The 13,617-nt window shown below is 38.0% G+C and overlaps 1 protein-coding gene across 1 annotated transcript in view; it reads right to left on the bottom strand.

Annotated features, from left to right (window-relative positions):
- Positions 1-511: 511 nt before the first annotated feature.
- Positions 512-13,617, bottom strand: part of NKAIN3 (sodium/potassium transporting ATPase interacting 3) — a 353,130-nt gene continuing 340,024 nt past the window's right edge. The window contains exon 5 of the mRNA XM_061995590.1: positions 512-583. Within this exon, the coding sequence (XP_061851574.1) occupies positions 512-583 (72 nt within the window). The remainder of the gene's footprint in view (positions 584-13,617) is intronic.

The raw sequence follows: 13,617 nt of genomic DNA, 5'->3' as shown, positions 1-13,617 counted from the left end.
AGATATTTTACTCCTTAACTCCTCATATATGAGAGGAAGTAACTGACACAATCACATATGCTGTCTCTTTGTTAAATAAATTTGTTGTATTCTCTTGTCTTTGTTCTATGTAAAAAGTAAAGCAAAGGTCATCTTTGCTTTACCTAATTATTGATCTGTCACCACCATTATCTTTACTGCTGATAAATTTGTCATTTGGAAAAGCAGACTAAATGGCTTCAGGAGAGTTGAATTGAATTAAAATGTACATACATAAAGACTTACATAAATATATGCAACATGGATTACATAATTTTCAGCAATGTGACTGGCTCATTGCACGTGGTTCACAGATTAATCTGACATCTAGATAAAATAGCAGAACCTAAATAAACATAACCTTGAGCACAATTGCTTTTGTTTATAAATGTGAGATTCTGCCATTTTTCAAACTTTGGTCTTCGCTTTGGTAGTTAATGCAAGACTAAGTCTCACCCAAGGTACTGTGGCTCCAGAGATGGAGAGGTGTGTATCAGTACTTACAGCTGTCCTCCTCTTCCATGAAAATACTGATCACGTAACAGGCATACACAAATCCAATCAGCTGTATGAAAGAAGAGGAAAAGCAGTCATTAGAACACATTGAACATTTATAAAGCTTTTGGTACAGTGGTATATATAAACACAAGTATCAGCTAAATTGAAAAATTGCTTGCTTCAATTTCCTGTTTTTATATGTAAATTTCAGTGTAAATGGTCACAAATTGCAAAATTAAAGACACTTTCTTTAGCTCATGTTACATTATATTTTAAATTATTTTCCCATTCCCAAATAGGATCAGTACAGCCAAACACTACTATTGAGTAATACTGGTGAAAAACACTTGGACTTTGATTTTCAGTTCTTATTTACACTCTGTTTGTTTAGTATCTGTGTTGGCACATGACTTTGTACACAAAAATCTTTATTGATTGCTACAGAGTTAAGTCACAGTAAAGCTTGAATTGAATCCACAGGAGATGTCTTTTTCAGTTACAAAGTGTCCCAGTGAAGAACAGTTTGGCAAAAGTTTAATTTGATTTGTGAAGCATCATGGTGTAGCCAAGCAGTAAAGCCCAGGAGAGCCTATCAGTAAATCACATTAACTATGCAAAAAATGAGCAGACTCATTTCCCCAAAGGAAAACGCCAAGCAAAATAATGCCATTATTTTAAGACCAGCTCCCACAAAAACATCCTCCTTAACCCAGCTCTGTCCCACCAAGAGGAAAGGATTCCGATCTTTAGGATCAGGGAATAGAAACTCCACTAATTTTCTTTCCATACAGACGAAGTGTTTTTTTACAACCACCACCAAAGAAGAGAAAAATCCCATCGGGCAAGGAAATGTATTAAACTGCACTATCCTAACATGTCCATTCTTGAGAAAATATTGTTTGTGCAGCTGAACACAATTTGTGCTATCTGAATGCCTTGAAAAGACTGTTCATGAGAGATTTCTAAAATAACTCCAAGATTAGTTTTAAGAAAACTCCTTTTGCTCTGGTTCCTTCAAAAATCTAATTAAAATAGCTTTTCTAAGAGTGTCACAGATCAACTATCTGAGAAAGAGGTAATTAAATAGTATCTACACAGGTGTAAGCTCCTTCAGAGGCACAGAAATCATTCCAACCTGCTTTCTGATTGGGCTGCATGAGGAGCTTTGCAAGCAGCTCTAAGAGCCTCTCTGCAGACAAAAAGCTTGTCCACACAAGAGAATTCAGAGTTAAGATGAATTAACTAAAGCTGTGAAATCAATGCACATAAGATAAAGTGCATTAAATCTCTGTGTGGCCTTTCCCATTCAGAAGTAAAGTGGCCTTAGTTCACTGTAGCTTAATCCTCCTCCAAAGGATTAATCTTCCCCATGGCGAATTCAGTTACAGTATGCTAAAGCTGAGTTACTTGTGAATGAGAGCTATCACAGCACTGCGGCACAGTCCTGTCAGAGCTTCCCTTCCAGGGCATTCATCTTGCTGGTGTTTCATGAAAAGAGGTTTAATCCAAGTTTCCTCTCACTTTGACCAGACTGCAGCTTCCTATTGGAAGCTTCCTTGGCTTTTTTGGGGTCCAATTTACTGGGATAACGTGGGATGACATTCCCACAGCCTATATCAGGTGGACACTACTTGACTGTATAGATGTTCTGAGCCAGCTGAACGCAACTAGCTCTGAAATCAGTTAAGACCAAGCTGTGCCTGAGCTATACCAGGCCCTGCTGTGCCCAGTGTTATGGTGCCTGCAGCTGTATGGCACCCATGGTGGTACAGTGCAAGCTCACATTTAACTGATGAAGGCTGTGTAGGTGGGCAAGAGGAGTCTAGGCTCCTGCTGTTAATGAAAATGGGACACCTTGTGGTTTGGCTGCCCTGCACATCCAGGATCAGGACTGGCTTACAGACTCCTTGACAGATTAAGCACATTTTTTTCCCCTAAACTTCACTGTTTGGAGCAACTTTCAGGCACGACAACTTAAGCAATATGATAGAAAGGCTTCTAAGTGATCAAAAAACCAATTGTACTTGAGGCACACCTAAATGTTACATACACTTTAAATAATTATTACACATTAGTACCACACAAACACCCCAAACCAGGTGACTTTTCATGAGGGAATGCCACTTGTTTAATTGTAATATTTCTGGTTCACCACTCACATTTTACAAAGTGACTGTGTAAGTCACTTGGGTTTGTTTCTTTTCCTTAAATATGACTGAAATATTTTGAAGAGTAGAACTGCTGAGTAAATAACGAACATAATAAAAATGGCTTGCAGTACAACTGTGGGCTATCAAATACTTAGAACTATTTACCATTTTTCAATCATGTTTTTCTTTTTTTTTTCTTATTAGTACTCTCTATGAAATTAACTTTTATATATGCAATTCCTCTTTTTTATATGGACATGTCTACTCCACATCCATGCATATTATATAAAACATCTTCACTGTGAGGGCTCCCAGCAAATTCCTGACACATGTCTAAGATGCTGGGCAGGTGGCTAAAGAGTAGAATGAGTCTTCTACTCTAATGTATCATAAACCAGCTGACACAAGAAAACAAGCAACAGGGAAAAATACTCTAAGAGATCCAAAAAAAGTATTGAGTATGGCAAATCTCATTGTTTTAATCTTCTAGTCTTCTCCTTAATGTAAATCTGTTCCCACTCTCTTCAGTAGTTGAAACACACCTTGTCCAATCTATGACCTTCTTGCAAAATCAGCAGCCTCTCTTTGCCTCTAAGTATTTCTTTATATTTCTCAGCATTAGTAAACCAATATTCCTCAGTCAGATGGAAAGCAATGCCATCTGTTCTGGTTTTGGCCCGTACATTGTTTTCAAAACAACAATATATTCAACCTCTCTCAGTTTCAGTGTCATTTTTGTGGGGGAAAAGGAAAGATCAAGTCTGTAATCATTCCAGGAAGTATCATAACCCACCATATTCCAAGAATATTGTTCTGTAATTAAATAGCAGAATGCATATTTCTGAGAAAACAAAGAGGAAAAAGAGCCCTTTAGCATTGTAAGATGTTGCTGGTCAGAGATGGATCACAATGTTAGCTTGTAACTAATATGGTAGTAATTATGGTTGAGTAACTGATATCTACAGTACCATTAACATGAAATGATACACTGGGAATATACCATTCTACAGATAAGATCAGATCCTTAAACAGAGTTATAGCCATCATAGTGTGAATATTTTTATAAATGAATTAATTTAAACCTCATATTTTGCTTTATTGATGGGCACACTAATAAAATATTTATTCCAACAAATGACTTTTGCTATCTTGATTAACCCAGCTGCTGTTTAATTAACAACGTTATGCTCATGTGAAACCGTCTAGCCTTGATGTTAATTGCCAACTTACAGTGAGCTGACTGATGTGTACAGCTTGGTTTTTCGGTACTGGAAATGTTGGCTATTGGCCTGGCATCAAGCAATGGACTTAAATGTGAGTTCCTTGATAGTGAAAGAAAACGTGATGTAAATGAGCTGGAAAGTACTTAATTTGCTCATCTTGGGTTTCAGTATTCATTCAAGTGGACAAATGAACTGGTTGGAAGGCAATGTCCAAAGCATCAAAGAGCATTAGCACTTGAAAGTATTCCACAAATTATCCTTGCAGAAAAACTCAAGGGGGCTGAATGATCAGGTAGTGAAGTGGATTGTTAACTATTTGAAGGGAAGAAGGCAGAGAGTTGTGATCAATGGGGCAGGGTCTAGTTGGAGGCCCGTATCTAGTGGAGTCCCTCAGGAGTTGGTACTGTTCAATATATTCATTAATGACCTCACTGACAGAACAGAGGGCACTCAGCAAGTTTGCTGAGGATACTAAACTGGGGGCAGTGTCTGACACACCAGAAGGCTGTGCTGCCATTCAGCAGGACCTGGACAGGCTGGAGGGCTGGGAGAAATCTGATGAAATTCACCAAGGGCAAGTGGAGAGTCTTGCATCTGGGAAAGAATAACCCCATGTCCCAGTACAGGCTGGGGAATGAACTCTTAAGAGTAGTGTAGGGGAAAGGGACCTGGGGGTCCTGGTGGACACCTTCTGTACAGACATTCAAAACCCCCTTGGACAAGTTCCTGTGTAACCTACTCTATGTGGTCCTGCTCTGGCAGGGGATTGGACTAGATGATCTTTAAAGGCCTCTTCCAGTCCTTAAGATTCTGTGATTTTGTGATTCTGTGAAGGTAGCCTTGCCTTGACAATGTTGTTTCAAGGTAAGGAAACCTTCTGAGATCCTTCACTGTACAGTGGACTGCCTGTCTTGCTTGCAGACCTCAGTCTAGTAAACTGACACAAGGAAACACCTTCCAGTGCTCTTCTGCAGAAAATCAAACACACAACTGTGTGAGGAGGCTGTTGTCACATTCTTTCATCCATCTACAGAGTGGCTAGGGTACACATCTTGCTCTGGAAAGAATAAACAATACATAAAATAGTCAGGTATTTCTTGGAATCACAGAATAGTTTGTCTTGGAAGAGACCTTAAAGATCACCTAGTCCAACCCCTCTGGTATAGGCAGGAATATCTTTCAATAGATTAGGTTTCTCAAAGTCTCATACAACACAGTTTTGAATACTTCCAGGGACAGGGCATCCACAACTGCTCTGGGCAACTCTTTTCCATTGTTTTACTACCCTCATCATAAAAAATTTTTTCCTTATGTCAAGTCTAAATCTACCCTCTTTCTATTTAAAACTGTTGCCCTTTGCCTTATCACTACAGATCATGGTAAAAAGCTTTTTCTCCGTCTTTCTTATAAGCCATTTTTATATATTGAAAGGCCACAAAAAGGTCTCCCCAGAGCTAAATAACTCCAACTGTCAGCCCTCCAATCATGCATTCTCATGGCTCTTGGCTGAATCCATTCAAACAAATCCATATCTTTCCTGTGCAGAGGGCCCCAGAACTGAATGGAGTATTCTAGATGGAGTCTCATAGGAGTAGAAGGGAAGAATCACCTTGAACTGCTGGCCACGCTTCTTGTGATGAAACCAAAGGTACATTTAGCTTTCTGGGCTGCATGTGCACATGGGTATTTTTTCATCCACCAACATCCCCAAGTCCTTCTCCACAGGACTGCTCTCAATCTGTTCATCTTCCATTCTGTACTTACATTAAGGATCGCCCCGATCCAGGTGTAGGATCTCGTATTTGGCCTTGTTGAAGTTCATGAGGTTTATATGGGCCCACTCTTCAAACCTGTCAAGGTCTTTCTGCATAGTCCCATCCCTCTAGCATGTCAACTTCACCATATAGCTTGGTATCATCAGCAAGTTTGCTGAGGGTGCACTCAATCCCACTATGCCATTAATAAAGATAAGAGAAATGGCACTAGTCACAGTATGGACTCCTGAGGGACACTGTTTTTTAATTGAATTCCATTTCAACATTGAGCATAACTTTTGGATGCAGCCACCCAGTATTTTCAGAATCACCAGTACTGTCATACCAGAACCCTTATTTCTTCAATGACTAGCTAATAAATGTTGCTCACATTCTCCAAATCATAGTGATGAGCAGATTCAGGGTAAGGGAAACAATTGTCACCTAGGCTAGGTGACAGAGTGAAGTGAACAAAGCAATTTCTTATTAGTGGAACATGGGTACATTTATATGATGCTATTACCAAGGCTTTTGATGCATAATTTATTTTCCACTGATAGCCTCAGGTCAAAATGAAATAGTAGTCTCTGTTATTTCTCTCCTGTGCAGGCAGCATAGTCTCTAGAGGACCTAAATACTTTAGTCTAACAAAAATCTTTAGGCTTAAGCTATGGACATCTGCATGAAATATTAATGCCTAGTTTAATAGAAATGAAATTAGATTATACAATATAATTGTCCATCTTTAAATAATAAGAAACTATGAAAACATATAAGAAATTAAAAAACCAATCATCTGAGCAAATACATGCTGTGACATAATTGCTTTAATAAATTAATATTGCTAGAATAGATCCTATTAAAAATAAGAACCAAGCAGAATGTATTATGTGTATTTACTTGCAAATCAATGTATTTTAATAGTTACCAGCTCATATGGATTAACCTTTCCATAGGAAAACAAGGACAAATGCAAAATAAAATTAGAAGTGATTATTTAAATCAAGGCTATTGTCTGAAGACTGAAATACTTGCAATTAAAATTGATGATTTGGATCATTTTGATTTAAATCTTTCTGCTTGGCTTTGTCATTATCAGCTGTGGCCTTTAAACACATTCCCACAGTATGTGATTACTTTCCTATCTCTCTGCTTCACACACTGCAGTTCTGCTGGTTCAAAGGAGATATTTGAATACCTAGCAAGTATTTAAGATCACATGAAGCAATGCCCTAGACTATCATATTAATCTTCAAGATCAGGGGTACATTAGGACACTTATCACTGTGAAGCTGTCTTAGCTTGGTTAGGGTTGGAAAAGTGAGTGAGAACATCATGGGCTCTAGTTATCTCTCACACAAGTATTTATCTTATTCCCCTGGCTTTGTTTTTGTTGCAGGTCATTTGGAAAAAGCATCACATGTTCTGAGAACAGAAAGTTGGGAGTTTTAGAAGAAACTGTTTCATTTAGACTCTTATATAGTTATGTTGGCCACAGAATTTCATCTAGACAGTACTCTAGCAGTCCAATGATAACATTGTCAGAGTATCCCTCACAGATTAGATTGAGGTACCAGTGCTCCAGATGAGTCTTATCCACAAAAGGGATCTGGGAACCCTTGCATTTTACTCACACAGGAGAAAGAAATAAGCCCCAAGCATTAATCCTATTTATTTGGTTTTCTATCATGGGATAGACATCTAAGTCTTCCATTTTGAATAAAATTACATTCTCATTATGTAAAAACAATTAATGCATTTTTAAAACATGACTGGCTAGAATACAGTGGTTTATCTTGCAACATAGTAATTTCTTGTTATTGATTTAAATGAACACAGTAAAAATCAATAGCAAGAACAGAGCCAATCTCAAAAGTTAAAAGCTAAAGAATAAAATGTTAGAAAAGGAAGTGGATAATGGTGGTAAGATGTCACAGGGAGAGAAGAGAGATCTGCATCTGAAGACATTCTAACAAAATCACCAGCAAAAAACTGGATATAGAATACAGACTTTCTCTAGATCAAAAAGAAGCATGCAAAAAGAAGTTCTACCAAGAATAGTGTCAAAGTTTTCATATTTAGGTTATTAATTAGTTTGTCAGCTGAATAACAGGGAGTTAGAAAACCCTTTACATCTAATTTTACAACAACCAGACAGAAAGATGGCCTTCTCTAATTTCTGTAAGCCTGACATTGTTTATACTTATTTTTTGGTTTTTTATTTTATAAATAATTGCTTTTGTGTGCTTTTATCTTAACGTGACAGTGGTAAAGATAACTTCAGAGCTACTTGCAGATGACACAATATTTCACATCATTTGATAAAGCAAAGACATTCAAGTTTGATCACGTTTTGCAACCCAAAGTGTTTCTTCAAGGTATCTATCAGGTAATGACTTCACCCCCTCAAAGTTGTATGTGCCACTTTGGAAGCCTGGTAATGAAACCAGAAGAAAGAATGAAAGAAATGTCTGCCAGAGACTATAGCCAATGTAAATCCCTTTGGTCTCTAACAAGGTACTTGGGAAGGTTTCTGAAACCCAGGGAAATTGATTATGCATATTGAAGGTACTAAAGCAAACTTTCAGAACAGCAGCATATTGCAAATCTTGGCCATTTTTAACGTTAATATTCCTTTCAAAATTCTTCCACTGTTTATAGTGCAAGTACAATTGATGTCTTTTGTTGACAGAATGCCAAAAAAATTTTTTTCCAAACTTATTTGATCAGTAGACATAATGAGAGCATTATGTCCACTCACTTGTGACAACAGACAATGCATTTTAATTCCAACAGTGCATTGCAGTCTGTAAGAATTACATTCTGATGAATTATTTCATTGTCTTCATGCACCATGTAAATGGCATATGCATGAAACTATTGTATCACCACGAGGTAGCATCCGTTTAAAAACAGACAAACTGTGGCATGGAAATAAAAATAAGTAGTTTCAGATTTCAGTAGGGTGACGGAGTGCAAGAATAGAATTACTGAAGCCTGATCTCCACTGTGCTGTAAACTCCTTTATAGATACTTCTTAAATACCTAGGTAATAATAGCTAAGATTGAACACTATTATTCTAGCTCCTGTTAATCTGTAAATATGGCCTGAAAATTGAATGAAAGAAAATGCAAAGCTTTTACTAACAACAAATATAACAGAGCACACCTCAGGGAAAAATAGGACAACAAAAAACAAACCACAGATAAAACCTAAGCCATCATATTAACTTGTGTCAGGAAATGTTGTATGGTCTGACAAATGGCAAAGTAAGATTTAATCTCTATTGATATCAGGCTGCTCATATTAGCCGTCTTTGAGAGGTGGCAGAAATGCACCTCAGAAAAGCCTGAAAAATATGCACCAGCTTAGACTCAGCACTAATTATATCAAGGTGGAGAAAACCCCCAGTTTGGAATAATAACCAAGAGATGGTTAAAACTTACAACAGTGAAGAAATTCATACAACACAGCATGGATGAGCATAGATTGTTTGTAAATTTTCTTATAATCTAGTCTGTGGTGGCAGCCAGAAAAGCAGCATATAGTATTGCTCTCTGTGGATCTCAACTAAAAATATTTCTGGACATTGCATTGTTAAGTTTTCTTTTGTTATTAATATTTTGTTCAATAAAGGCAAAATCACAAAACAATTTTTATATTCTTTTTTGGATGCATAAATATATACTGGAAATTCTTAACATCTTATCTTCCTCAGAGGACTATAAATGATAAGTTGATCTATTCTTGGCAACCAGATAATGGTTTTTGATTCTCAAAAATGAAACCAGAAACAAATAACTTCCACGTCCACTGGACTTTGATATTATTTCATCTTTTTGTGTGTGTTCATTGAAATACCACCGTGAAGAACAATAGTATACCACAGATAGAGGAGGTGAAGATAACAAACTCCTGCTATATCATCACTTTGTTTTTCCTAATGCATTTCCACCTAACAGGATATTTAGCAGATGATCTACCACATGTGTGCTTTCACTTGTGTATGAATCTGTTGTATTCAAACCACAAAACAAATGACTCAATTTTGAGCCACAGTTGAGGTGGTTTTGTTCTTTGGAAGAAACAAAACTATAATCAGACATGTGGCTTGAGTTATGCATTTAGCAAGTAACACAGCAGCCTCTTCACCCAGCTGTAACATCTAAAACTGTGCAACACAAAAGAACTCTACAATAGCGACACAGGTAGTTTTGAAAACCCCTTGCTTGATAGTTGGTTTTCTTTTATAGATATCCTTCACACTGTAGTTCCACTTATTATGCATAATATTGTTTAATTCCTCCAAGCTGCTACCTGAATGTGCAGATGGAGGTACATAAACACACACACACACACATATATAAAGCTTTGTGAGCAGTCTGATGTGATACGTGAGAAACAAGACTACCATAAAAGCAGCAATGTTATCAGTTTGCTCAGGTATTCCCAGTTAAACTGTGTGCTAAAAGGCTTTTGTGCTGGACTCCCACTGGGTGGAAAAGCTATCAAGAATTGCAATGAAGCTTTGCTTTTTATCAGTCCCTAAAGAATTTCAGAAGCTGCTTCTTCAGTCATATCTCATCCACTGTGATTTCTTACACAACATCTCCCTGGTATGGTTTATTTACTTGCAATATATGCTCCCTATATGTATGTTGTGGCTTCATATCTTATTCACTCCCTTTTCATACCAATAGCTTTCACTTGACATTGCATCACACTGTTCCCTTTACCTTCATCTGATTCTGCAGCCTAAAGCCCAACGTGAACCCACAATCAATTATTTCTTTTCCAAGGAGCCTAAGCTCAGCTTGTAGTAAGGTAGCGTGCAAATGTACAAGCAACAGTGGAGCCATTCTAGATCAGATTTTGTCTCCTATTGTCACTACAAAACCAGCATAAGCATCCCCACATGGCTGGTGGGCACATCCCAATGTGCTGGGTGTATGGGTGGCAGCAAATGTGTTGCCCTAGAACCAACTCCCAGGCCATTTTAGCAAAGGGGAGGCAGACTTGCCCCTAACTTTTACCTTGAGGCTACTGCTACAAAGAAATCCAAATGCAGCAAGACAATTCACACCTGGTAAAAGCAGCGGCAATAGAGTTAAAACAGAATTTGCTGCACTCAGAATATTTCTGTCTTTACCAGAGACAGACATTAACTGGAAGCGTGTCTTTGAAGTCTTTTGATTCTAGCTCACCTAGACTGAGTTTTTGACTACAGCATGTAGAGTTTCTTTCCAGAAAACAAGCTCAGATTTAAAGAAAGCAAGGAAAGAGATGATGGTGCTTATTCAGGTCTTATTCTGCCATGAAGACAGATGCTGAATTACACAGCCTGAAGGAGAGGAAGTCAGGCAGAGAAAATGCCCACTTCCCTTCCTTCTCTTTGCATCCAGAGCTGAGAAAGACCATTGCCAAGAAATGTCTTTTCTGTACATTTGTACCTTTGCTTCCTTGCAGGTACAAATAAGTTTAAGCCTACTAAACTATACAGTGCCGCACAGACTATCTGAATAAACATCTGGGAGGTTAAACTTTATGGCACTCTCGTTGTTATGATTCCCTTCTATTGTGAGCAGAAGTACAGATAGATTAAAGAAAAACTCAGGTTTATTTCATTTACAACTCTCACAGTTCCTTGAAATTTTAACTTTTGTAAAAGCCAACTTTAATCCAAAACATAATAGAGACAGTTTGGCTGTAATAAGTAAATTGGCACAAACTCTAATTATCCAATGTGAAAACATGGGGAGAATCCTGACAGAATGGTGAAGAATGAAAGCTAATGGAATGGGAAAGCCATGTCCCATGTTCAGGCCCTTTGGAGGACAAGTGATCTTATTGATATAGAGCACTTGCACCTCCAAAAATTTATTGACCAGATTCCTAACCACAGCTTCTCAAGACTTATATACTGTCATGGAAGGAAAACTATTCATCTCTAAATTTCATGGATTAGAAACATAAGAACAGAGTAGAACAGAGTAGAACTATTTCAGTTGGAAGGGACCTACAATAATCATCTAGTCCAACTGCCTGACCAATTCAGGGCTGACCAAAAGTTACAGAATACTGTTAAAGGCTTTGCCCAAAAGCCTCTTAAACACCGATAGCCTTGAGGCATCAAATGCCTCTCTAGGAAGCCTTTTCTAGTGTTTGTCCAGCCTCTTGATAAAGAAATGCTTCCTAATGTCCAGTCTAAAGCTCCTCTGGCATGGTTTTGAACCATTCCCATGTGTCCTGTCACTGTATACCAGGAAGAAGGAATCTGTACCTCCCTCTCCACTTTCCCTCCTTCAGGAAGCTGCAGAGAGCAACGAGGTCACCTCTCAGCCAAACTAGACAAGCCCAAAGTCCTTAGCCATTCCTCACAAAATATGCCTTCCAGCCCTTGAAGCAGATTTGTTGCCCTCCTCTGGACACATTCAAGGATGCATTAACATCTTAAGTTGTGGTGCCCAGAACTGAACAGAGCATTCAAAGTGAGGCTGCACCAACACTGAATACAGAGAAATGATCATCTCTTTTGATGGCTGGTTGTGCTGTGTTTGATGCACCCCAGGATGTAGTTTGGCAGTCAGGGAACACTGATGGCTCTTATTGAGCCTGCTGTCAACCAGCACCTCCAAATTATAAGGATATATAAATGGCATATGAGTAGATCAGTGTTTACAGTAACAAAGTTATCTGCAGTGCACTGTGCAGAGTCATGCTCAGCTCCATGCATTTCAAGTACTCATGAATGATTGGGAAACAGGGTGAGGAACTCGATCAAGATTGGTGACAGTGCAAAATGAATGTCCACTGAAAAATGTTGTAAGTGGATCTCATGACATTGAGTGACTGGGTGGTAATATTAGAGATGAAATGGCAATAAATGCAAAGTGCTGCATATGAGGAAAAACAGCAGTAACTACACGTATACAGTATTAGACTCTAAATTCATTATTATCTCTCAGAAAACTTGTAAATAGTTCATTATAAACATTGCCTCAGTACTCAGCAACAGTCAGAAAGGAGAATCATATAGAAGAGCAATAGAAAAGAACATAGAATACATCATTAAGTCACTGTACATATCCTTTGTATCCTGCATCCTCAAAGCTACACATGGGTCTATCTCCTCATCTCAGAAAGGATGTAGTTGAATGAGAACAAGTACAGAGAAAGGTATCAAAGATAATAAAAGATATGGTGGCTTCGAAGATAAGGAGAGATGAACTTAGAAAGGCCAAGACACAAGATAAGACTAGAAAGAGAATAAAGCATAACAAAAGATACTCAATGGCATATTACTATTAAAGAGCAAGCTCAGGCAGTAAGCTGTCACAATCCTCAGTGATGTGACCCTGAGGCTGTCAGTGTGTGTGGCAGGAATATATATTTTACAGCATGTGCTGGTCACCATCCTACTGCAGCTCTGCAAATTTCTCCATCTGACTAGAGGTATGGGTTTGAGCACCTGGATAAATGGTTTGGCTACAGAACCACGGTCTTGAGATAGCTGAAAATTCCAATATATTTTCATTTAATTCCCTTCTTCAGCAGAAAGATCAATGTGGTCAATGAAGTAATGCCACTCCCAAGGATGGAGGACTCAGGTGAGAAGAAGGAAGAATATGTTATTGATCATTTGCATAAATTAGAAATCAGAAGAAATTCAGATGTAGTAGCAGTGATAAATTCAAATCAAAGCAAGTCTGCCTAGAGCAATCTCAGGCACGTTAGAATACTTTTGTGAGGATGTGATTGAAACAGAAGAGGCTGAAGACCAGGAAATTGAAGATTGTCCCTATCTCTTTACACAAAGGCAGGAGAAAGGAAAGAGAACACACAGAATTATATCCATCACTTAATTTACCATAAACTGATTGAAACAATTAAACCAATTATTAGTGAGTAAATAAACATATTAGTAAGAAGAGAAGGTAGTAAGTAATGAGCAACATGAATTTATCAGAAACTGA

Source organism: Colius striatus, chromosome 4, assembly GCF_028858725.1.
Source record: "Colius striatus isolate bColStr4 chromosome 4, bColStr4.1.hap1, whole genome shotgun sequence".
Classification (NCBI taxonomy): Eukaryota; Metazoa; Chordata; class Aves; order Coliiformes; family Coliidae; genus Colius; species Colius striatus.
This window is presented reverse-complemented; position numbering and strand designations above follow the sequence as displayed.